General features: G+C 44.0%; 1 protein-coding gene across 1 annotated transcript in view; it reads left to right on the top strand.

Annotated features, from left to right (window-relative positions):
• LOC146854242 (aldo-keto reductase family 1 member C3-like) overlaps window positions 1–23,104 on the top strand; it is a 386,032-nt gene that overhangs the window by 140,677 nt on the left and 222,251 nt on the right. Inside the window, exon 4 of the mRNA XM_085652025.1 lies at window positions 16,211–16,288. Coding sequence (XP_085508151.1) covers window positions 16,211–16,288 — 78 coding nt within the window. The remainder of the gene's footprint in view (window positions 1–16,210; window positions 16,289–23,104) is intronic.

Here is a 23,104-nt window from a genome sequence, read left to right as displayed (position 1 = left end):
AAAAACAAATTCCCCAAATCTATTCCTTCCTCGTTGGTTTTCACATGTTTTTTTTGCCTCTGCTGCATTGGCTTGTAGAGGAGTCGCTATATACTTTTGTAAAAACTTCCCTTGGGAATTCGGCCAAATAGTAAGAGATCCTCAGGGCAGATGGATCTGGGTTGAAGCTAGATTAAAGGGTGCTAAATTCAATTTTGTGAACTATTATGCTCCTTTAATGGATAACAACGCAGTTTTACTTAAAATAGGGGAAACACTAAGGGGGATACCTGGGAAAATGATTTGGGGTGGGGATTTCAATTTTATCCAAAACTTAAAAAAGGATACCTCAAATAGGAAAAAAAAAGAGCTGAAACCCCAAACCAAAAAAGTGATAGAAGGCTTAATAGCAGAACATGTTTTAATAGATCCTTGGCGTGACGCTAATCCCCTTAAGATGGAGTATACCTGCTACTCAAATAAATATAATACAGCATCGAGAATTGACTTTTTCTTAATAACTAAATCATTGGGGTATAATAATACAGAAATATTGACAAACCCTTTTTCGGATCACTCTCTAATCAAAGTGGAGATAAGAATTAATGAGGAGGTGAAACCAAGATCCGAGTGGCAGATGGATCGTCTCCTCTTGCAAGACATTCAGTGGGTGAATAATACGGGGGAATGGATCGAGGAATTTTTTAACAGAAATGAGAACACGGCAGATATATTCTCTGTATGGGGCGGGTTCAAGGCTGCCTTAAGGGGCCAAATAATAGCCTACTCCGTCGCTCAAACGAAGCAGAGGAGAGAAAAAATCAATAATCTTCAACAGAACGTCGAAAAGGCAACAAAGGCAGTAAAAAATCGGTCTGTGGCGTTAGAGGAGGATAAAAGGCATCTCATCAAAGTTAAATATGAATTAAAATAATTTTTTTATCATGGAGAAAACCAGTTGATCGGTAAAATGCTTGCTAGCTCTACTAAAACTAAGCAAGAGTCAGCAATGATCACTGAAATCTTTGACCCTAGAAATAATGGCCTTTTAACTGAAAAAGGAGAGATTGCACAAACATTCTTGGAACATTATACTAAATTATATGCAACCCAATACCAGGTTGGAGTAGAGCAGATTAATCAATTTTATGAGGAGGTCGAGGTACCCAGTCTTACAAGAGAAATGGTAGAACAGCTCCACATGGATATATCCATAGAGGAAATAGAAAAGGCCATAGGATTAATTCCAGGGGCAAAAGCTTGTGGGGCGGATGGGCTCCCGATTGAGCTGTATAAAACTTTTAAGAAGACACTAACTCCCTTTCTAAGAAAAATATTTACTTATATTAAGCCGGATGGTAAGGTTCCCATAACTTTTAAGGAGTCTATCTTGATCAGCTTTGATAAAAAGGGAAAGAGTGAAAAAGACGTTAACTCTTATAGACCAATTAGCCTTTTGAATGCAGATTTTAAAATATTAATGAAAATTTGGGCACAGCGCTTTACACCTATAGCACAAGCTTTAATTCATCCGGATCAGACTGGGTTTATTTTAGGTAGATCTATGTCAACGAATACCCGGTTTTTAATTCAGACCTTAGATTTTGTCACTGTAAATAAATACCCACTTTTATCATGATGGTCGATGCCGAAAAAGCATTCGATTTAGTGAATTGGGAAGCTCTTTTTATCGGTTTATCAAAGTTTGGGTTCCCTAGCCAAATTATAAAAATGCTCAAGAATATATATCAAGGAGCTCACGCCAGGCTGATTATTAATGGTGAATCAATTGGGGAAATAGAAATAAAACGAGGGACAAAGCAGGGATGCCCTCTGTCACCCATTTTGTTTACATTTTTTATAGAGCCATTGGCATGTAGAATTAGGGATAATCTTTTAATTAGAGCGCCCTTTGATGGGATGCCAAAAATGAAATTATTTGCAGATGACATAATTTTGTATTCGTATCCGGATGAAATGAACTGGAGCAAGGTACTAGCGGAGTTTAGAAGATTTGAACAAATAGGGGGTTATAAAATAAATCAAAACAAAACAGAAATGTTAATATTGAATAATGATTATAACTGTTTACCCCCGAATTTAAAACCCCAGGCGCTGAAAACAGACCCAATAAGGTATTTAGGCATATATGTTTCCAACCAAGTTGATCAACTTTTTAGCCTGAATTATACGACAACGAAATGTAAGATCAAAAGCTTATTGGATAAGTGGTCTATTATACCATTGACTTTGATAGGCCGGGTTGGGCTTTTAAAAATGTCTATACTACCCTTATTAAATTTCTTATTTATCATTGTCCCTCTTAAGATAAATGTTAAGTTTTTTAAAGAAATCGATTCAATGTTCAGAGAATTTAAGTGGAATAATAAGATTTCTAGAGTCAAGCTCCCCACACTACAACTAGAAATAGATCAGGGAGGATTGGCTCTACCCAATATCCAAATCTATTATGAGGCTGCCTTACTGGACACAATTGCCCGTCTACTTGTTAGTAACGATTTGACAGAAAAAAATTTCTATGAAAAAATGCTTAGTGAGTCTGGAACACAACTATCAGTTTTTCTTAAAACAACCAAACTACCAAAGAAATCCCGGTATAAGACATTACGGGACTTCTCCAAACGCCTTTTATGCTTTTTTAAACAAATTAATTCTTCTGGCTACATTTTTCTAAATCTCGAGGAAAGTAGATTTTTAGGGCTGCAGATGCACTCTCGCCTTTTAACAAGATGGAAGGACAACGGTTTTTTCGAGCTGGGTAGTTTTTTTATAGCTCAAACCTTTATGTCCTGGGAACAGGTGGTAGCCAGATGTGGGAACCTGGAGAAGCCCGGATTCTTGGAATATTTACAGATCTCGCATCTGATTAAAAAATATGATATTTTACCAGATCGGGTACCAGGGTGACTTGCTAATGCACTTTATAAGATGAGATTGAAAGGCGTAGGAAACTGGTACTCTCTACTCTTAAAACTAAGGTCAGCTCCAATAGTTGAAACTTTTTTGGGAAAGATTACACAAGAAACAAATTGCAAGTTCTCCCATCAAGAATGGCAGCAGTTTGCACTATTAGGTAGTAAAGCATTGAGAGAGGCCAATTTTAAAAGGATGGCCTTTCTTTCAAGGTGGATGGCATATTATACTCCGGCAGTATTAAACAAGCGCCATGCCGGGGTTGAAAATAACTGCTTTCGGTGCCAGGCCTTGGGAGAGGGGGACTGGCTACATATTTGTTTTACATGCCGAAAACTCCAAACGTTCTGGAATAAAAAAAATTCAGCTATAAGCTATGCAATTGATAAAAATATTGATCCTGAGACAGAGGTGGCATTGTTTGGGATCTCTAGAGTTCGTGGCTATTGGCACTGTAATAGCACGGTCATTGATTCTACAAAAGTGGAGAACAGAAGAGATCCCCTCTTATTCGAAATGGTTAATTAAAATGTGGAGGACAAGGAGATATGAAGAAGCATATGCCAAGCGGGTAGGGGCAGTAAAAAAATGTACTTTGGTTTGGAGGTTTTTGGATAAGTATCAAGCTATATAGAACTTTAGTACGGGACTGGCTCAACACTTTAGCACCAAGCACTTTAGCATACTTCACTTTATGAAAATTTGTAATTTTGCACAATCTATTGTGATCCGATGAAATAGATTAAAATATGGCGGGAAAGAAGGGTGGGGAAAAGCAATGCTTTTCCTACGGTGGATTGGAGGCCATTAGATAAATTGCTAGCAATATAAATTTGAAGTTGTGTAGAAAGTCTAATAGTGATGCATACAGTATCAAGCTATATAGAATTTCAGTATGGTAATGGTATAGCACTTTAGCACTTACCACCTTTAGCATATTGCACTTTAAGAAAATTTGTATTTTTGCACAATTTATTGTTGATTCGATGAAATAGTTTAAAATATGGCGGGAATGAGGGGGTGGAAAAGCAGATGCTTTTCTTACTGTGGAATGGAGGCCATTAGATAAATTGCTATCAATATAAAATTGAAGTGTTGTAGAAAGTCCCATAGTGTTGCACACTGCACTTTAGTAGGCCTACACTTTGTTTTAGGTTATTTTTATGGCTTGTACTTTAAGAAAGCATGACGCTACTTTATGTGTTTTTTTTTTTTTAAGGCTATATTCTCGTTTACAGATTGGTATGTCACGATGTGTTGTTTCAGATTCATACATGTATCAGAAAGTAACTGTAAAAGTGTTTAAAAATTGTTATTTATCCTGCTCTCCTCTGCTCAATAAAAAAAAAAAAAAAAAAATGTACAGTGCCTTGGAGACAGTGGATGGCTCGGTCAGTGCCTAATTTGTAAAATAATAAGTGCCAGGGTCCTGACCAGGAGGCCACTGCAGCTTGAACCACCCATCGCCAATTTAATTGCTTCCAAAACAACTACTAACCATCTCTCTCGCCTGGAAGTGTGACAGTCCAGATTATTTCAGGTCCCCAGAGCTAAAAAAATGGCTGGGCAGGCAGGTAATAGTAATTTTTAAAGTACATTGTATTCATTAACAATCACAATTTTGCTCATCTCTAAATTAGGTGAGAAGTGCCACCATGTGGCAGATTGTCATAAGTGTGGTGTTGACAATTAAGTGCTGGTGCCGAGCACCGGAAACCACTGGCTCAAATTAAGAACTGGGCTCGGTGCACTCTATAAATTTAAAACGACCGCATTTTAAGACCAGTTGCATGCTATACTACACATCAGAGAGAATTATTAAGTGGGGTGGGAATCCCGGTGCTGATAAAACTAGCGATCCTACGTATGGTTGCTCCGCAGCAGATATTCTCCATATGTTTGTTACATGTCCTGCTCTCCAGGAATTTTGGAAGGGGTGACTCAATTAATAACATCATGTCTTGGATTTGAAACACATTTCACCCCTAAGCAGATAATAATGGTATATAGAATGGAAGTTGATCTTGGGTTAAGATGGCAGTTCTCCATAAACATTGTTTCTGCCAGGCTTTGTATTGCCAGATCATGTGTGTCTCCAACCCCGCCACAGGTCACTGATTGGTGGGAGGTTATCTGGCAAATATACGAGTCTGAACTCACAATCGCTAGAGCCAGAGGTATTCGTTAGCTTAAGAAACTGGACAAAATTTGGGTAGGTTTCAACTGGGATCTGTAGACTAATGTATAAAACTAACTCTTGTCAATCTATAGTCGGCTGTATTGCATTTTTCCCTCTGTCTTGTTTACATTTTGTCTTTTATTCTGCATTTGTTTTTAATTACTTTTGTTGTTCCATCCCAGTTAGGCAGGTCATGGTGCTTCTATATATCCATGTTTTTGCAATAGGAGTTATTTCCCACTCTTTTTTCTGTATATGTCATATGTGCACTGTTCCTTTCTCACTTAATAAATAAAATAAAAAAAGAAATCTATCAAGTCTCAAGGCCTTCTCTCTCTTATCTGTCACCATCGCGACCATTAACAAACATTTGTTAAAGGCGTCTCAGCGCCTCCCAGCTGCTGTCTAGCAGTTCCCCCCTGCTTTATTCGCTATTGCAACCTGATCCATTTGGTGATCAGCCCTGTCCCTGCTTCATATGTTCCTTCTAGAGGCTAAAGGTGGCCAAGCCACTGAAAGATCAAGCCTGTAGCCTGGCTCTGGCTCAGCTTGAGGTCCGGTTGAAACCTTAAGCCCATGCCGACCTTTCATGTTTATTGTGGCTTCTGCCTGTCTCCCTATCTCTACCCAGGCTAAGGGCTGCCAACTGAGGAAACTGGTTATAATCTCGACATAGGCTCAACATCATGTGATTCTGGGCAAATCACTTTGTCTCACCGTGCATATTAAAAATGCATCTGTCCTTCTGTACAGTAACTGGTTCTCATGTAGAGCGCTCCAATACCTTCAGGTCGAGTTTGTGCTATTATTTAAAAAAGTGCACCAAAAGGTAAAAAACAAAGCCTTTTCTTATTTAAGTTCAGACTACCTTTTTTTCCCAAAACTATCGCTATTAATAAGTAATTCTCAGTGCAGAGCTATAATGTGCCCTATTAATGGCAAAGCTTCCATATGTTAAAGTAATACACTTTTTAATGAATAGACTTTATTATATTTTTCATTATGTTTAGAGTATGTTTTAAATAGCAAATATTTTCAAGCCTTGACTCATGCAACCAGTCCTAGGATGCTTGTTTCCGTCCAGGAAGAACCTGGCCTGGCAGTTCGGGCTGTATTGTACCCATGGAGAACAGGGTCAAGACTGATTTGCAACTGGCTGGGTTTAAACTGGAATGGCATGGGGAACAAAAAACGATGGATTTAGGCCCATATCTCTGTACTGGGGTGATTGTTTGACATTGATCAGCATTCTGTCAATCAATTGTTCTTTTTGAATTTGCCACCCCAAGTGGGATGGGTATGCCCAGAAGTGGGTCCCATGCTCTCTATGCCACTGGAGTCAAGTTAGCCTGGCTGATGAGTGGTGAAACCCCGAAACCGGTCCTAGGATGCTTGTTCTCGGTCCAGGGTGAATCTGGCTCGGCAGTTCGGGCTGGACTGTTACCATGGGGAACAGGGTTAAGACTGAGATGCATATGGCTGGGTTTAAACTGGAATAGCATGGGGAGCAAAGAAACAATGGATTTAGGCTCAGATCTCTGTACGGGGCGAATGTTGACATTGATCAGCATTCAGTCCATCAAATGCTCTTTTTACATGTGTCACTCCGAGTGGAACTGGTATGCCCAGACTTAGGTCCTGTGCTCTCTATGCCCCTGAAGTCAAGCTAGCCTGGCTGATGATGGGTGAAACCTCGAAACCAGTCCTACTATGCTTGTTCCCGTTCCACGGAGGACCTGGCCTGGCAGTTCGGGCTGGACTGTTCCCATGGGAAACAGGATCAAGACTGATTTGCATATGGCTGGGTTTGAACTGGAATGGCATGGGGAGCAAAAAGAATTATGGATTTAAGCTCAGGTATCTGTACTGGGGTGAATGTTTGACACTGATCAGGATTCTGTCCATCTGTTGTTCTTTTTGCATTCAACTCATACACAGGCACTAAGATCGAAGCCAGATCCGGGTCTGGCTCAGCTCTCCTTGTTAATTTGTTGGCTCCCATTCCTCTAATAGAGGCAGATTTTTCCAGGAATCACTTCTAATTCTCCAAAAGGTGGTACCTATGCGAGAAAGGTAGGCAGGTATATCATGCTTGGTGTTGTGACACAGTCAAAGTCTGTCCATTGGCACCGCTGGCTGACATCAGCCAACCTTACCCTCAAAATGGGCAGACCGGAACAGTCAAGTTCAAGTGCCCATCTCCAGGAGAAAATTCCCCATTCCCTTTGGCTGTCAATGTGGACCAACTCGGCACTATATTGGAAGCTCTCAGTACAGCCCATAGTTTCCTGGAAGCTAAGATTCACGCAATTACCATCAACTACAGACTCCTGTGCAGTGACCAAAAGTGACTTATGGAGAGAGTCTCACAAGAACTTGCAACTACTATCTCAGGAACTCGACAGTAGCTCCCGGACTTAATAGAGTAGTTACGCTTTCTGGAGGGGAGAGTTGAGGATGCTGAGGGTTCAACCGGAGACCGTCTGCGACTGGGCTAAGGGACATAGCTCCTCTTATCAGGCAGATAAGGTGTGACCCAAAGGTGGGAGACACTGAGATCTGGATATTGTGTGAGGAAGCCTGGTGTCAGATCTGACAGCCTACTGGCGTCAGCTGTGGCTCCTTGAAAGTAAGCCAGGACAGCAAGCGTTCTGCCTTGGTTACTGCTGCTACATTTCATTACCCATCTTTGGCCCTACATTCTTTCTCATCAGATGAAGGTGACACTTGCACTTCTCTGATACCACCTGGAAAATCTATACCCCCCCCAGTGATGACAACCCAGACTGCTAACGATCTAATCTAACATGTTCCTGTTTCACTCCCTCTTAAAATGCTGCTCTATCTCAGCGCTCATCCCCACCGCATAGTCTTTTCCACTTAGTCACTTTCCCTGCTAGGTAGGTGGAGGGTGTTATGTGGTATTTCAGTCCTGGACAGGACCTGGTGTGGTGTACTTCTGCACAAATAAACATGAATGCAAACTTCATGGAGTACACTTCTTTATTGTTTGAAGCCGCAGGGCTCACACATCCTGCCACTCATCTGCCACTGCCCCTCTCCTCCTTGATGTTCCATATTCCACATGGAACATCAAACCATTTGAGAACATACATAGCAACAGTAGAACATAACACCCCCCCTTTAATACAATTTATAATAACACTTAACATGAATGATGACAGAATAAATAAAGAAAAATCATTAACTAAAGCAAAATAATAAGAAAAGTGCATATCACCACTGTAACCACTACACTCCAAAAACTTCTTCTCTCCACATACAAAATCCCTTAACCATTCCGGGGGTTTCCTTGATCTCTGTACCAGGTTCTCTTCCATACCATCTTCACTCACTCCTCACTCCACCACTTCTGAATTACTATCCACTCTCGGCTCTGACACCATCCCCTTTTCCAGCTGTATTGTTGCCATCATTGTGCTTTTAGTTTACACTACTTCCTCATCTTCACCATTATCCCCCCTCGGAACACTACAACCCGCTACGTCATCAAAGTCTATGTTAGCAGTACCTTCTAAATCTAACCACTGTAGATCTCCATCCATGGTATTACACTCACCTCTCCCTGGTAATCCATGAGGACTATGGGCTACTCTTTTCAAGATCCATACTTTTCTACTATTTACTCTGACTGCATTGTTAAGAACTTCAATCACTTCAAACGTTTCACTAAACTGACTCTACCCTTTCTTGATATGCCCAGGTTTCTTTATGCGAACCCAATCGCTCACAACAATTTCTACTGGTTTGACACCATGTTTATCATCATACACTGCTTTCATCTTCTGATGATGTTCCGCCATTCTGTTCAACACCTCATCAAGGGACCATTGTTCAAACCCAGCATGCTGCAACCAATTTGGATTAAACTTAGATCTGGGATTGCAGCCTCTCATTGGATTGTCTCCTCTCAAAAGGAGACAATCCTGTGACTTCATTTTTCGTTACTCTGTATGCCCACACCGCTTTGTATAACTGTTACACCCAATCACTATTGCTCACCACAGCGGCTTGAATGATTCCCTTTACAACCCGGTTGAACAACTCAACTATACCATTTCCGCTCAGGTTAAAAAGATAGGTAGTCTTATGTTGCACACCTATTTTTTTAAGTAATCTCTAGATTCATTGGAAAGGAATTGCACCCCATTGCCACTTAACACACATGTTGGTGGACCTTCAGAAACAAACACTTTATCCCCAAAATTTAAAACAGAACTAGTATCAGGCCTTTTGACCACCTCTATTTCGGCCATCTTGGGAACATGTCAATAAGTACAATAATAAACTTTTGCTCCTCACCCTTTGGTCCCACAAAGTCGATTGCTACCATTGCCCAGGGTTGCCTGGAAAAAAAAACCATTCATGTTGTGTGTCAATTTTTTTAATGATTTATCCGTCCCTGCACACATGACACATTGTCTCATGCACCTCTCCACATCTCCATCAATCTTGGCCTCCAAAATAAATTCCTGACTAGACCCTAGGTCTGTACGATGCCAAAATGGCCTTCATTGCATAATTCTGTTATGGATCTTCTCAAACCCTCTGGAGATACTATTCTCTCTCCCCTCAAAATGGTAATATTCTCTATAGTAAGTTGTGATGTAATTTCCCAAAAAGGTCTGCCTTCTATCAGTAAATCCCATTTGCTAGGCCATGTTCCCTGTAAGAATTCTTTGACCTGAACTAAAATTCTGTCCTTTTCATACTCTTTCAGCCACTCTTCTTTGCACACCGCATTACTGCCATCCCAATGTATGAATGCAATTTAGAACTCATTCCAAATTTCATCTTTACATTCTTCTAATTTTACCGGCATTTTTAATAAACAGTCAGCCACAACGTTATCCTTTCCAGTTATGTACACCAGTTTATGAATGTAATCTTGCATCCTCATTGAAAGTCTAGCTATTCTTGCTGAGGCCTTGACTGTTCCTTCAGATGTCAACAACTTCACAAGGGGTTTATGGTCGCCTAGAATGGTGACAGGTTTACCTTACACAACTGCCCTAAAATGGTCCAGAGCCCATGCACAGACCAATGCCTCCCTTGCAATGATTGAATATTTTTCCTCAGTTGGTGACAGGGCTCGTGAAGCAAACAAAATTATAAATTCTCTCCCCACCTTTTCCCTTATGTCAAGCCTGCTCCCAAACCTTTGCCACTAGCATCCGTGGTGATGCAACAACTCAAGTGTGGATCAAAAGAATCCAATGCCGGTACCTTAGCGATGATTGATGTGATCAATTTAAATTCCGTTTGACAATTCACAGTTCACTCAAATGCAGATTTATGCTTTAAAAGTTGACGCATATGAAAGCTTTTCTCTGCAAATTTGGTTATAAACATTGAGCAATATTCCACAAACCCCAAGAAAGCTCGTATTTCATCTCTTACTTGGAACTGGGGCAGCCTTTATTGCACTGTTGAGAAATCTTTTTGGTTTAACACCACCATTTCCAATTTCGTGCCCTAAATACGTCACTTTTTCTTCTGCGAATTTACATTTTGACATCTCTACAGTTAAACCATTCTCTGCTAGAATTTTCAACACCTTACACAACTTAAAGTCATGACTGCATCTATTTTCGCCAAACATTAGTATGTCATCTTGGACAAATTTGATTCCTGCCTCTTTTCCAAAAAGGTTGTACATCAGTGCCTGAAAAACCACGGGCGCAGATGCTAAACCAAATGGCATCTTTTTGAATTGATGACGTCCAAAAGGTGTGATGAATGCCGTGTACTTCATTGAGTCAGGTGTCAAAGAAACTTGGTGGTTCAAGTCGATGGTGGAGAACTCTTTGGCTCCCTTAAGGCACGTGACCATTACGGTGATTTTTCGTAGTGGAAATCGGTCAATCAATATATTATCATTCAAATAGTGCAAATCTATACATAGATGGATTTTTCCATTGCTACGACTGGCCATGACCAAAGGAGAAATCCATTCCGCTGACTCTATTGGTTCTATGATTCCATTTGTAACTAATTTCTGTAATACCTTTGAAACTTCATCTCCACTAGTGATAGGAATACTTCTGACTTTGTGCACGTTGGGAATGGCATTCGTTTTCAAAACAATGCGGTGTTCAAATCCTTTCAAGTTGCCCAAGGTTGTACTGAAAACAGTGGGAAATATATTTAACATTTCACTTGCAACATTATCTCTTTCATCCACCACTTTAACTTGATCCGAACTACCTGGATCCAAAATGATGTGTAGCTTCCCCTGGCCAAACCACCCTACAACCTGAGGACCCCTTTTTGCCACATGCAATTTGGCATGTGTGTGTCCATCTTTGAATCTGAATGTGAGCCACTTATACCCCAACATATCGATTTTCTCTCAGCTATACCCTTGGGGTTGAATATCAGGCTCACATAAATCACTACCAATTTTCCCTACACATTTTTTCTTCCATATCTCTTCTTTTATGAATCGTGTATGGTGAACCAGAATCAGCGAAAATCTTGATTCCTATAACTCCGGTGCTCATCCAACACATGGACTTATTTATTATTCATTAATACTCAATATCAACTTACTTGCTAAGTTCATCACACTGTTAAACTTCCCATCACCACCACCATACTCATCATCTTCCTCATCACCGTTGCCGTGCTCTGAGATACACTTTACACTGTGTTTTTTTCCACCTGCACACTTTGGCAAAATGCCCATTATACCACAACAACTACATCTTTGATTTAAGGTGGGGCAATTCTTGTTGAAAGCTAAATGTTCCCTACTATCACAGATGTAACACCTGTTGCCTCCCCCTTTGTCTTTATTTAACATTTTTGATTGAGCACTGAAGGACTTGGGTCTATTACTTGGTTTACCAACAATCTTACATTTGGCCTCAGCACCTTTGTATTTGATGAATAATTCTTTAGCACATCTACCTGACATCTCAGCCTTCTGCACTATGTTGATGACATCCTCTAATGGGGAATCTCCAATCACCCACAACCGTTCCTGAATTGCATGGTTGCCTACGTGCATAACCAACTGACCTCTGATTAAATCACCTTGCAGATTGCCAAATTTATAGTCTATAGCCAATTTTTTTAACTCATCCACATAATTATCGACTGATTCTCCCACTTTTTGTTTGCGGTGAAAAAACTTGTACCTAGTTATTCCAATGCATACCTTAGGGGCAAAGTACAGATCAAGGTCCTTCAGAGCCACCTCAAAAACATTTACATCACCTACAACTGGGGCTTATATCATTTGGTTATAAACTTTTAACCCATACGGCCCCAAAGAATGCATCAAAATCATTTTCTTTTGCACTGCTGCCATCTTTCTTAAATCAACAATTGCAGCAACATAGTTTGGGAAATACTCCTTCCATTCCATTTGCAGGTTCTGACCCACCCGGCCAAAATGCATGGGGAGTTGATATACTGAAATTTTGTGTTGCCATAGTCACAATAGCTTGCAGTGTTCATGACAATTCCTTGAAAAACACTGGCAAGATCAGGTTGTGCTACTAGCTTCTCTGCCTACTCCAGGGAAGCCCTCATTTGGATCTGAGCAGGAGTACCATTTTTAAATAAATACACCCGTGTGAACCCAGAGGACAGATTTGTCCTTGTTGAGGGCACATAAGATGGGATTCCACTTGTCCTGGTCACCAAATTACACCCTTATACTAATCAGCTCACATTTCTTTATAAGCTACAAATGCACCTGACAAAATGGGTTCATATCCCATGTTTAAGGAAATGCCTCTTTTTGTCACCCCCAAGTTTTTTGACTGATGCTGCTGGTTTTTCGACTCTGAGAGTGCACTGAGGCCTGCTAACCAGACCTGAGTGCCAGTGCACCGATCCTAAAGTATATGTTCAATTGGTTATGCCCCATTGGAAATGGCTAACTTACCTATAAGTCCCTAGTAAATGGCACCCAAGTACACAGGGCCTCTAAATCAGAGGGGTAACCCAGGGCTTGCAGCACTGGTTGTGCCACCCTGGAGGTCCCCCAAGTAAAACAAGTCTTCATGTCTGCCAAGGCAGACTGGTATATTAGTTGTGCACTGCTAGACCGGCGTGCCATTAATTGAAAGCAATTGCAAAACCATCACTTCTCCCGGACATGTGTGTAAGTCACCCCTAAAGGCAAGGTGTAAAATACAACTGGTAGGACATGCACTTACAAAGAGGGATAGGGTAAATGCGAATACTACCACTACCATGCCTTCTATCTTGCAACGGGCTCATAGGGAGGACCTCTGAGCATCTGATAGCAAACTGGTAAAGTTGGCAAGTGGTCGCTGTTCACCCCTGACTTGATGGTGCTGTGTAACGATGGCCCATTTGTTTGTCGGTTAAGTACATGTTTGAATAATTGGTCGTAATGCACTGCTCTATGCGCTTTTGAATGGATATCGCCCCTTGTGCCCATGTTTCTATTTTGCTTTCCTCTGGTGCTGCGATCACCCTGGACTTTTCTGTTCTATACCTCCCTTCTTCCGCCGTTTGTTTTACCTCTGTGCTATTGTAGTTAAACATTCTATAAATAAAAGTTGAAAAGGGCACCTATCCCTGCCCTGGTCATGGAGCCACTTGCAGTAAGGCTGAGAGCCAGGGGCATGACTTGAGTCATCCCACTCACTGGCTGAACACATGCAGTCCCTTGTACGATGACAACATCCTTATCTACATCAGAGACCTTCGGGGAGACCACTCTGGAATCACCCTGGCTTTCGGGGACTTCTCTGCTGCCTCCGCCTTATAGGTAAATTGCAGAAATTGTGTGCCTTCACCCGTACTCCCTGCAGGGTGGGATGGATCTGGGCGGCGGGCCTCTTCAATTAGAGGGGTCACCTTCCTCTATCTTGGAATCAAGATTTACCATTCGGATCAGGATTTATTTGATGGAATACTGACTAAAATGTAGGTCCCAAATATCGTTCTAGAGAATGCTGCAGTTTGCTCTCAGGGGGCATATAACCCACTTCAAGATGGTGGTCTTATCCCGCCTCCTATATGACTTTGTTAAGCCCCTCATAATCCTCACACAATAGTTCTTCCAAGATCTAGATAAGCTCCTAGGTGAGCTCATATGGCACAGTGGTCAAAGCAGGGTGGCTTTAGCTAAACGGCGCCTTCCGGCCGAGACAAGGGGCCTTGGGGCACCTGATTATGAGCTCTATTTTCTGTCAGCTCAGCTTCAATGGTTGTTTAGATGGCTTGCGAGCATGGCACTGGAAGAGACCTGTGCTGGAGGGTATCCGCTTCACCCTGACGAGCTGAACGTCCTCCTAGTTTATGGCACACACTGTACACATGGCCACCCACGTCTTTTTCAGACCTCACTATGGTGCAATAACAGAGCCCTGTACATCACCAAACACCTGGAGCCTTAAACCCCAGATATCCCTATCCAGGGCCTCCCTAGATCAGGACTCATCACATCAGGAGACCTGAAACACTGCCATAGTGCAGATCTCAGGGCAGCTGGAGATTTGTTCCAAGATGGCTGTCGCCTTTCCTTCACTTCATTGAGAGAGCAATTTGCTGTACTCGAGGACCAATTCCTATTGCATCACACCATTCTTCACACCTCTTACCCTAGTTTAAATTTCAGAGACGGAACATGAGCCACCTCCTTTGGTACAATACCTCTACACCATAGGCCTGGGGCAAAGGCACAACAGCTGCTTTTGCAGAACCCTCTTGCCTCACACGTGCACTCTGCTTTTACCTTGGGTGATATATGGGAAACCAAAGCTGCAGGGGCATTTCATGAAAAAGAGTGCTAGCACACCCACACAAGGTTTCCTGTAATGCCAAGTTCAAACTCATCCAATGAAACACCCCACACAGAGCCTATTTTATTTACTGCGGCTATTAATAAGCACTTTCCCTTAGCTAACACCACTTGCAACCCTTGCTCATCGGACACTGCAGGCTTTCAGGGCTCATGATGTGCTCTTTGCCCTCGCTGGGGGATCACTGGTGCAAGAAACTGGACTTGCTTTCCTCGCTTGCTCAGAAACCTATCCACCTTGACTGGGCGGCTATTGCCCTAGGCATTTACAAATGCACTAAAAAACAAAGACGCGTTCCAATGTATTGAGCTTGTCTCCTTCTGGATAAGCTGACCATTACCATGAATTGGGAGGACACGATCACCTCCACATTTGAGCACGTGAGGTGGGTCTGCTATAGAATGGGCAGAGGTAAAGCCAAATGCAGGGAAAAATACAAGGGCCCAGTAGGGCATCCCATGGCGGGCGACTGGAATATCTCCAGGACAATCTAAAGGCGTCCTCCAAACATGATATACTCTACCATAGTTCATGCTTTCTGCATTACTTTAATGTTTCACACACTTCCCTCCTTACCTCATTAGGCTCAGAACTCCCTCCTCTCTCATTCTGTCCTGATCCCTCCATGGGCAAACAACCCCCTTCATAACTGAGCCCACCTTCAGCTGCTGCCTCCTCAGCTATCCGTGACCTGCTCTGACTGAGACTCCCTTATTGTTCACTCCCCATATTGCACCTTCTCCCCCCAATTTGTTTCTCAACAATCTATTTAAAGCAACAATACACACTTGAAGAGCCCGGACACTGACGTCACGTCCCTCCCATTGGACACCAGGTTTATACTCGAAGTTCATTTGTAATGGTACAAATACACCCTTACATCGCTGGGATGACTTTCTTATGATGTTGTTGACTTCTTATGATGTACCTCGCCCTTTTTTGAATGTATATGCTACTCCAAGCTTACGTTTGTTTTGTATGACTTCATAAAAAATGCCAATAAAGGTGGTTGAACGATGACTTGCAATACCAGGTTTTTTTAACACAGACCCATTATCATACTAATGAAAGGCATCAGAAACGAAGTAGCCCTCTTACTAGGACCCCATGGAGGATAGGTCTGATCTGAGCTATAAGCTGAGGTGGGACTGAATGTTGGACTGAAGTCCGAAACAAAGGAGGGGCGAAAGCATTATTTCTGAGAGTGCTTTATGAAATAGATGATACACTATCTTTGAAATATGAACAAGCTTTTATCTGATACTCTCTGTTTCTGTTTTAATTAATGTTTAATCATTTTGTTTTAAAGGCAGGGGAAGATCTGTGGCCTTTGGATGCAAATGGGAAAATGATTTATGCAGATGTTGACTTTTGTAGCACTTGGGAGGTAGGTAACAGCCTGATTCCCTCTTTTCTCTGTTTATTTTAGTATTAATTAGTTTATTTAATCTTCTAGGTTGCTTGTTCGTAACATGGATGATGGCACAATTTAAAAATGTTGATAGAATAAAGAGATGATTTATTTATTTAGTGTCTTTGTAACTTACTATGATGAGTTTTAGTTGTTGTAAGTGCAGGAAGCTAAGGGCTAGATGTACAAAACCATTTTGTGGTTGCAACCTCTGAGATTCACAAAATCCTATCTGTACTTGTCCTAACATCAGTAGCGGCTGCTACTGGACTCGGGTGGTAAGGCGGAGCAGAGGGAGGGGGGCAAAAAAACCATCGAAATAAAACACTTACCTGTGACGGCTGGCCGGCCGCCGCCTCTCCTCCGTCCTCTTCTTGCTCCGGTCCTGCAGCAGGATACATGAAGCAGTAAGAAGCACCCGGCTCCCAATAGCTAATCACATTGCCGTAATGCAGCGTTGTGATTGGTCTGAGCGCCGTGGATTGGCGCTCAGCCAGGGAATGGGGGCCTGGGCATGTTCTCCATGCAGGCTGTAATACAGCCTTCATGGAAAAATGGGAAGTGCGCATGTCTCGGGTGGCCCGAGAGGGCTGACCAAACAGTCATGTGCACTTAGGAGTGGCAAACCACTCCTCTGTTCTCGGAGCAGCCCCACCCCATCCAGAAAGCTGCAGCAGCAGAAGGAAACATAAAATGATAATAATGCGAGTTATTATCATTTTATGTTTCCTGCTGCGGAGCAGTGGGGCGATGTTCCTTCGCCTTAGAGGAGGAGCCGCCACTGCCTACCATCCTTTTGGAAATCTTAAAGAATTCCCCGACTTGCAAAAGGGTGTTGTGACTCATTCTGAATCGCAAATAGCAAAAGTCATGAAGGAGATGTCCCTTCCAAATTTGCAATGACCTCATAGTAGGTTGTACCAAATCCTCATGGTGTAGCTGTCCCGATGGGACATTTTCTCCTTTAAGGATTGTGTCAGGCGGCCTTAGGAAGAGCAAGCAGGCTCCACCCCAATGACTTCCAAAACAGGCATCACTTCCAATCACCTGTTTTTTTTTTTTGTAATTCTTTTTCATTAAACATGAAAACAAGCTTCAGATAATCATCATATACGTGTTTACAGTACAGGATAAACATTTTTACAGATATCCCAAAACATGTCACATATCTATATCAATTACCAGCTGTTACCATCCATACACTCGAGGGGTATATAAACATCCCATCCTCCTGGCAGGTTCTGGAACACTCCTTATGGCACTGCCCATTGGCCTCTATACTTTGCCCACGTCCCCTATATCTTTTCTCCTTTACTTGGGCAGCCCCGACTCTGATATATCAATTGCTCCGCTCCCTGGCACCAATTCATATCTTTCTTCCAGGCTTCCAATGTGGGGGCCGTCATTGCCCCCCATGCCTTGGCAATGGTCCTCTTGGCCACCCCCCATGCTAAGGCCAGCCAGGTCTTGGCCCATTGTGACCACGTCGTCTCTCCCGTTACTCCCAGAATATGCCATCTCGGCTTTAGCAGGACACTCTCTCCTACCATCACCGTCATTACTCGGGCAATACCTTCCCAGTACTTTTGAGTTATGGGGCAAGACCACAATATGTGAAAGAAGGACCCTTTCTCACCACATCCCCTAACGCACTCATCAGTCGTACAGTTACCAATTCGGACTTGAACCATCCGTGAGGCATAGGCTCTATGGAGAATACGGAGCTGGACAAGCCTAAAGCGTGCCCTAATAGCTATTTCTCTGGGGCTCTGTAAGTCTTTGGACCAGTCATCGTCCTTGAGTAGGCCCACATCTGATTCCCAGGCCTCTTGCAGAGGGCCCATGCAGACTGGGGAATTGTTCACGAGTTTTTTATATGTGAGGGATATTGCTTAGTCAATCATGGGGTCTAGGAGGAGACGGTCCTCAAGTGGTGAATAATCCTGTAACGGCAGCTCATCCTTCAGGTGACAATGAAGCGCATGGTTCAACTGACGTTATCGAAGGTATTCCACCTTCCCCATTTGGAGCCCCTTCCACAAGATATCAAAGTCTATAATTTTACCTCCCTTCCAGACATCCGCCAATAGGTCAATCCCAATAAGGCTCCATTTCCGAAAGCCCTTTAATTGTTTCAGTTCTCCCAGATAATCTCCCTCCCATAGAGGGGTCTGCTCCATGAGTTTAGCCTCCCATCCTGTCATTTTGTTTGCCTTATGCCACACTTCAATGACTGTTCGAGTATGTACCGGGAGGAGTGAATTGTCTCTCACTCTCCGATACAGCTCTGTCAAGTAGCTTCTGTTGCTCATTACTAGTCGGTCCACTCTATACGCCGGCTCCTCGAGCGGTGAGAAAACCCATCCGTTAATATTGATGAGTTGGGAGGTCCAATAGTATATTCTAAGATCAGGAACCAGTCCCCCATCATATTATCCTCTCTAGAGTTTCCTAAGCGCAATCCTGGGGCTGCCACCTCTCCCCACAGCAGTGTATGCTGTTTGGACTCAACAGAATGGAAGAATGTCTCCTGTATCCGATACGGGGTATTCCGAACCACATACAGTAAATGTGGGAGGGCCATCATCTTAAAAAAAACAGCTCTGCCAGCAAGGGAGACAGGTAGCCGTCTCCAGTGGGTAATGTCTCTCAGGTGATCTAATTGTGCCTGCAGAAACTCATCCCCCGATTTTGCTATCCATATACTCAGATATTTAAATGTCTCTTTTTGCACCAGCTCCGAGCATACCAACGTCAGGGGTGGGAGCTCTACCGCCAACGTGAACACTAGGGATTTATCCCAATTGACACAGTATCCCGAATATGTGCCAAACGACTGTATTATATGAATAATCCGGTGGAACGTTGGTCGTGGCTTGTGGGCATACAACAGAATATCGTCCACATAGAGAGCCTCCCCGAGATCAATGCCTCTTGGCAGTGGGTCCCCCCCGTATCCAGACCGCTTGTAGTTCCAATGCTAATGCAAATAGCATCGGTGACAACGGGAAGCCCTGCTGTGTGCCCCGGTGAAGCATGAAAGCTCGGGATATATTCCCATTGACACAAACTCGTGCCATTGGGGTGGTATATAGTAGGCGTATCCACTGCTGTAGATTTGTGCCCAGCCCGACTTTATCTAGGACAGCAAACAGGTATGCCCATTCGATGCTGTCAAAGGCCATCTTTGCATCGAGCAACAGGAAGGCGGCAGGCACATCCATTTGATTTTGGATCATCTGTATTATGCCATAAAGACGTCGCAGATTAAGCCTGGTGCTCCTATGTGGCATGAAGCTGGATTGATCTGGATGGATTAAGGATTGAATAACGGGACTTAAGCGATTTGCGATAACTTTGGCCAATACTTTGGCTTCAAAGTTCAAGAGGGAGATAGGTCAGTAGGAGCTACAGAGATCGTGGGGTTTTCCTTTTTTGAGGATAAACACTATGGTTGCCATCCTCAATTCCTCCGGGAGTTAACCTTCATCTCTGGCACCGAGGAACATATTAAGCTTGTGCGGGGCGAGTTTGCCTGCCACACATTTATACATTTCTGTGGGGAGCCCATTTGGGCTCGCCGCTTTCCCGGACTGAAGGTCCCCTATGGCATTTTCTACTTCCTCAATGGTGAAGTCCGAGTCCAGCGTCACCCTATCCTCGTTCCAAAGCGTCTGCAACGTCATATCGTTTAGTAGATCATAGGACTCTTCCTCCCCCTGCGTAGTCTGTGATTACTGTATGTTCCCATAGTACTCAGCAAAGATATTGGCTAATTCTGCACCTGTACCTCCCCATTCACCATTTTCAGTTCTAATTTCGGAGACCCAGTTACGGCTCTTACCCTTCTTTTCAAGCCAAGCAATCAGTTTGTTGACCTTATCTCCCAAGTTGTAAATCTTCCTCTGTGTGGCTAACGCATGTGTGCGAGCAACGTTATCTTCTAAGTCTCTTTTTGTTTAAGCCTGAGCATGTGTTTGTGTCCGGTGTCTCCCTCTGGGTCGGGGCCCAATGCCAGTTCGAGAGTCAGTATCTCTCACTCAAGATCCTCACAGTGAGCGCGTTTTCTTTACGCTTAGCGCCACTTGTCACCTGCACAAAATCCCTGGCCACCACCTTATATGCCTCCCAGAGTATGCAGTCGGACCGTACCGAACCCGCATTTTCGGCAAAGTACTGTTCCGTGAGTTCCTCAAACTGATCCCTAAATTCCTGGTCTCTGAACAGGAAAGAGTCCAGTCTCGGCGGAAGAGACCAATCCCGCCTTGGTCAAAACATCTGCACCTCTACTGGCGAATGGTCCGATATTCCGCGTGCCTTATGGCACCATCCCTAAAAGAGTCCCACTGAGACTGTGTGTGTGAAAATATAGTCTAACCGTGATCCATTTCCATGGGCTGCAGAGATATGCGTGAATTGTCTCAAGTTGGGGTTGTGGCACCTCCAAAGGTCCATCAATCCTAATACTCTTACCAATGTGTGCAAAGGTGGGGGTTCCCGAACCCCGGGGGATTTACATCCCTATCCATGTCCGGGGACATTGTATCATTCATATCCCCCAAGAATCAGGGTCCCCTGCGGCAGGTCAAGTAATAGCCTAAGGTCGGGGAGTGTAGTCCCATGCAGTCGTGGGGGTATGTAAACAGAGCAAGTGTGCACCACCTGTCCCTCCCACTTCCCAGACAGGGCAACGAACTGTCCCAAGTGGTCGCCCCAGGTACGATGCACAATGAAAGGTACAGAATTTTTAATAAGTATGGCGGTGCCCCTAGAGCTCGTGGTGAAGCCGACATGTGCCCGGAGTGTATAGCCAAAGCGATTAAGTGCCAAAAATTTAGTGCCTAGGAGATGTGTCTCTTGTAGGAGCACTATGTCTGGGGAGTGCCTACGCAAGTATTGTAAAACCATAGTGCGTTTTATCTTGTCACCCAGACCGTTCCCATTATCAAGAGAGAATTGTCAGTTTTCTAACTTGTCATGCAGCCATTTGAGACCCTATGTGTCCCTCCCCCCTTCCACCCCCATCCCCGAACATGGCCCCTCCCCCCTCGAGTGCCATGTGAAGCGTAAGGCCTCGTGTCTCGACCCTCATGTGACGGAGAAATGTTTATGAAGCAAAAACAACCCAACAAACAATAGGAAAGCCCTTAACAGTAGCCCTCCCCCCACCCTGCAACCCGGCCTTGTAGGTTTGAAACTGCCCACATCCCCAATACCAATAGCAGAGGGCCTGTCGCCCTAATGAACATGTAACTAGTGTAGGGCTGCTTGGCACCACCACCTGATAGCGCCCACCCCCAGGCCCACAATTCCACCCAACCACACATAGGACGACCGGAGCATACACAACACTGGCCCATCCAGCCGCATCCCGGGCTTCAGTGTCAGTTGAGCATGAGCATTAACCTCTGACTATAAAGGAAAATATATACTTTGAGTCCGGCACAAACCATGCAACAGACCACGGAGATGAGTCCAGTCCCTCACTTTCTGGGGTATCTCGCTTCACTCAAGGGGCTCCCAGACCGGAAGCTCCTGGATCTGGACTCCCTCTGTGTGTCGACTCAGAGACTCGAGATTACGGTAGCGACTCCCACAGCAGTCCATCTCCTCTTGCCGTCTGTGTGTCCGGGGAGCACCCCCATCCAGCCATTGTTGGACTTCCGCAGGTGATGTGAAGAGCCAGGATTTGTCACCCTCTATGACCTTGAGCTTGACCAGGAAAAACATCATGTATTTGATTCCCTTCTCCATAAGGGCATGGTTCACCCCGTCGAATGTGCGCCTCTCCCGCTGCACTTTCTGAGTAAAATCTGGGAAAAACGAACTGTTGCATTCTCGTAGGGGAGATCACCTCTCACTCTGGCCATCTGCAAAATTGCGTCCTGGTCTCTGAAGTTTAGGGTATGCACTATAATTGTCCGTGGGGGGGCCCCAGTTTCGGCTTAGGGATCGGAGCTCTGTGCTCCCTCTCCACAGAAAACAGAGGGGACAGTCTCTTGGGCTTTAGGTGATTTATGATAAGATCGTCAATAAAGAGGTCCATACTGGGGCTCTCCGCTCCTTCAGGCACTCCCACCACCCGGATGTTATTACAGGGGGCCCTCCCTTCCTGATCATCCAGCTGCAACGCCATCAGCTTATGTTGGTGTGCCAGTTTCTGCACTCGTTCTTCCAGCTTGCGCGCCGCCGATTGGAGCTCCCCTATGTTCTCCTCGGTCGCTGTAACCCTCTCTGAGGTTTTCCGGATGTCTGCCCTCATTAAGTTCATCTAAATTGTAACCTTGTCGATTTTCATTTCCAGGTTTGTGCCCACCGATTGGATCGCTGCCATGATTGAACTAAGGGATGGCTCATCTCCGGCCGGTTTGTCACCATACGCCCCCTCCTAGGAGTTTAGCTGCCGCGGGACAGCGTATTTATCCAGTTTATTAGATTGGACTGCGGCCGGGGCCCCTTTCGGTTAAGTCATAGTGGAGTTCACTGTGGTTGGGGATAGAGACTCACTTTCCCACAACACCAGGCCACTTTGTGTCACCACCCTGGTTTGCCACTGTCCTCCGGGCGTCACAGGCACACAGTCCAATGAGGATGTCTCTCCCCCTTCTTGTGTCACCAAGCGATGTGCCTGCAGCTCTCACGAACCCAAAGAAGTAATGGGCACAATAGAGGAATGTAGCCACCCCAGGATGTCGCTCTGGCAGACTATTGCGGCTATCGAGACCCCCACTGGATCCGCATCGGTCTTAGCGTTGGATGCACCAACCTTTCTCGGCTGTGGCAGCGGTAAAA

This window comes from Triturus cristatus, chromosome 4_1 (assembly GCF_964204655.1).
Source record: "Triturus cristatus chromosome 4_1, aTriCri1.1, whole genome shotgun sequence".
Classification (NCBI taxonomy): Eukaryota; Metazoa; Chordata; class Amphibia; order Caudata; family Salamandridae; genus Triturus; species Triturus cristatus.
This window is presented reverse-complemented; position numbering and strand designations above follow the sequence as displayed.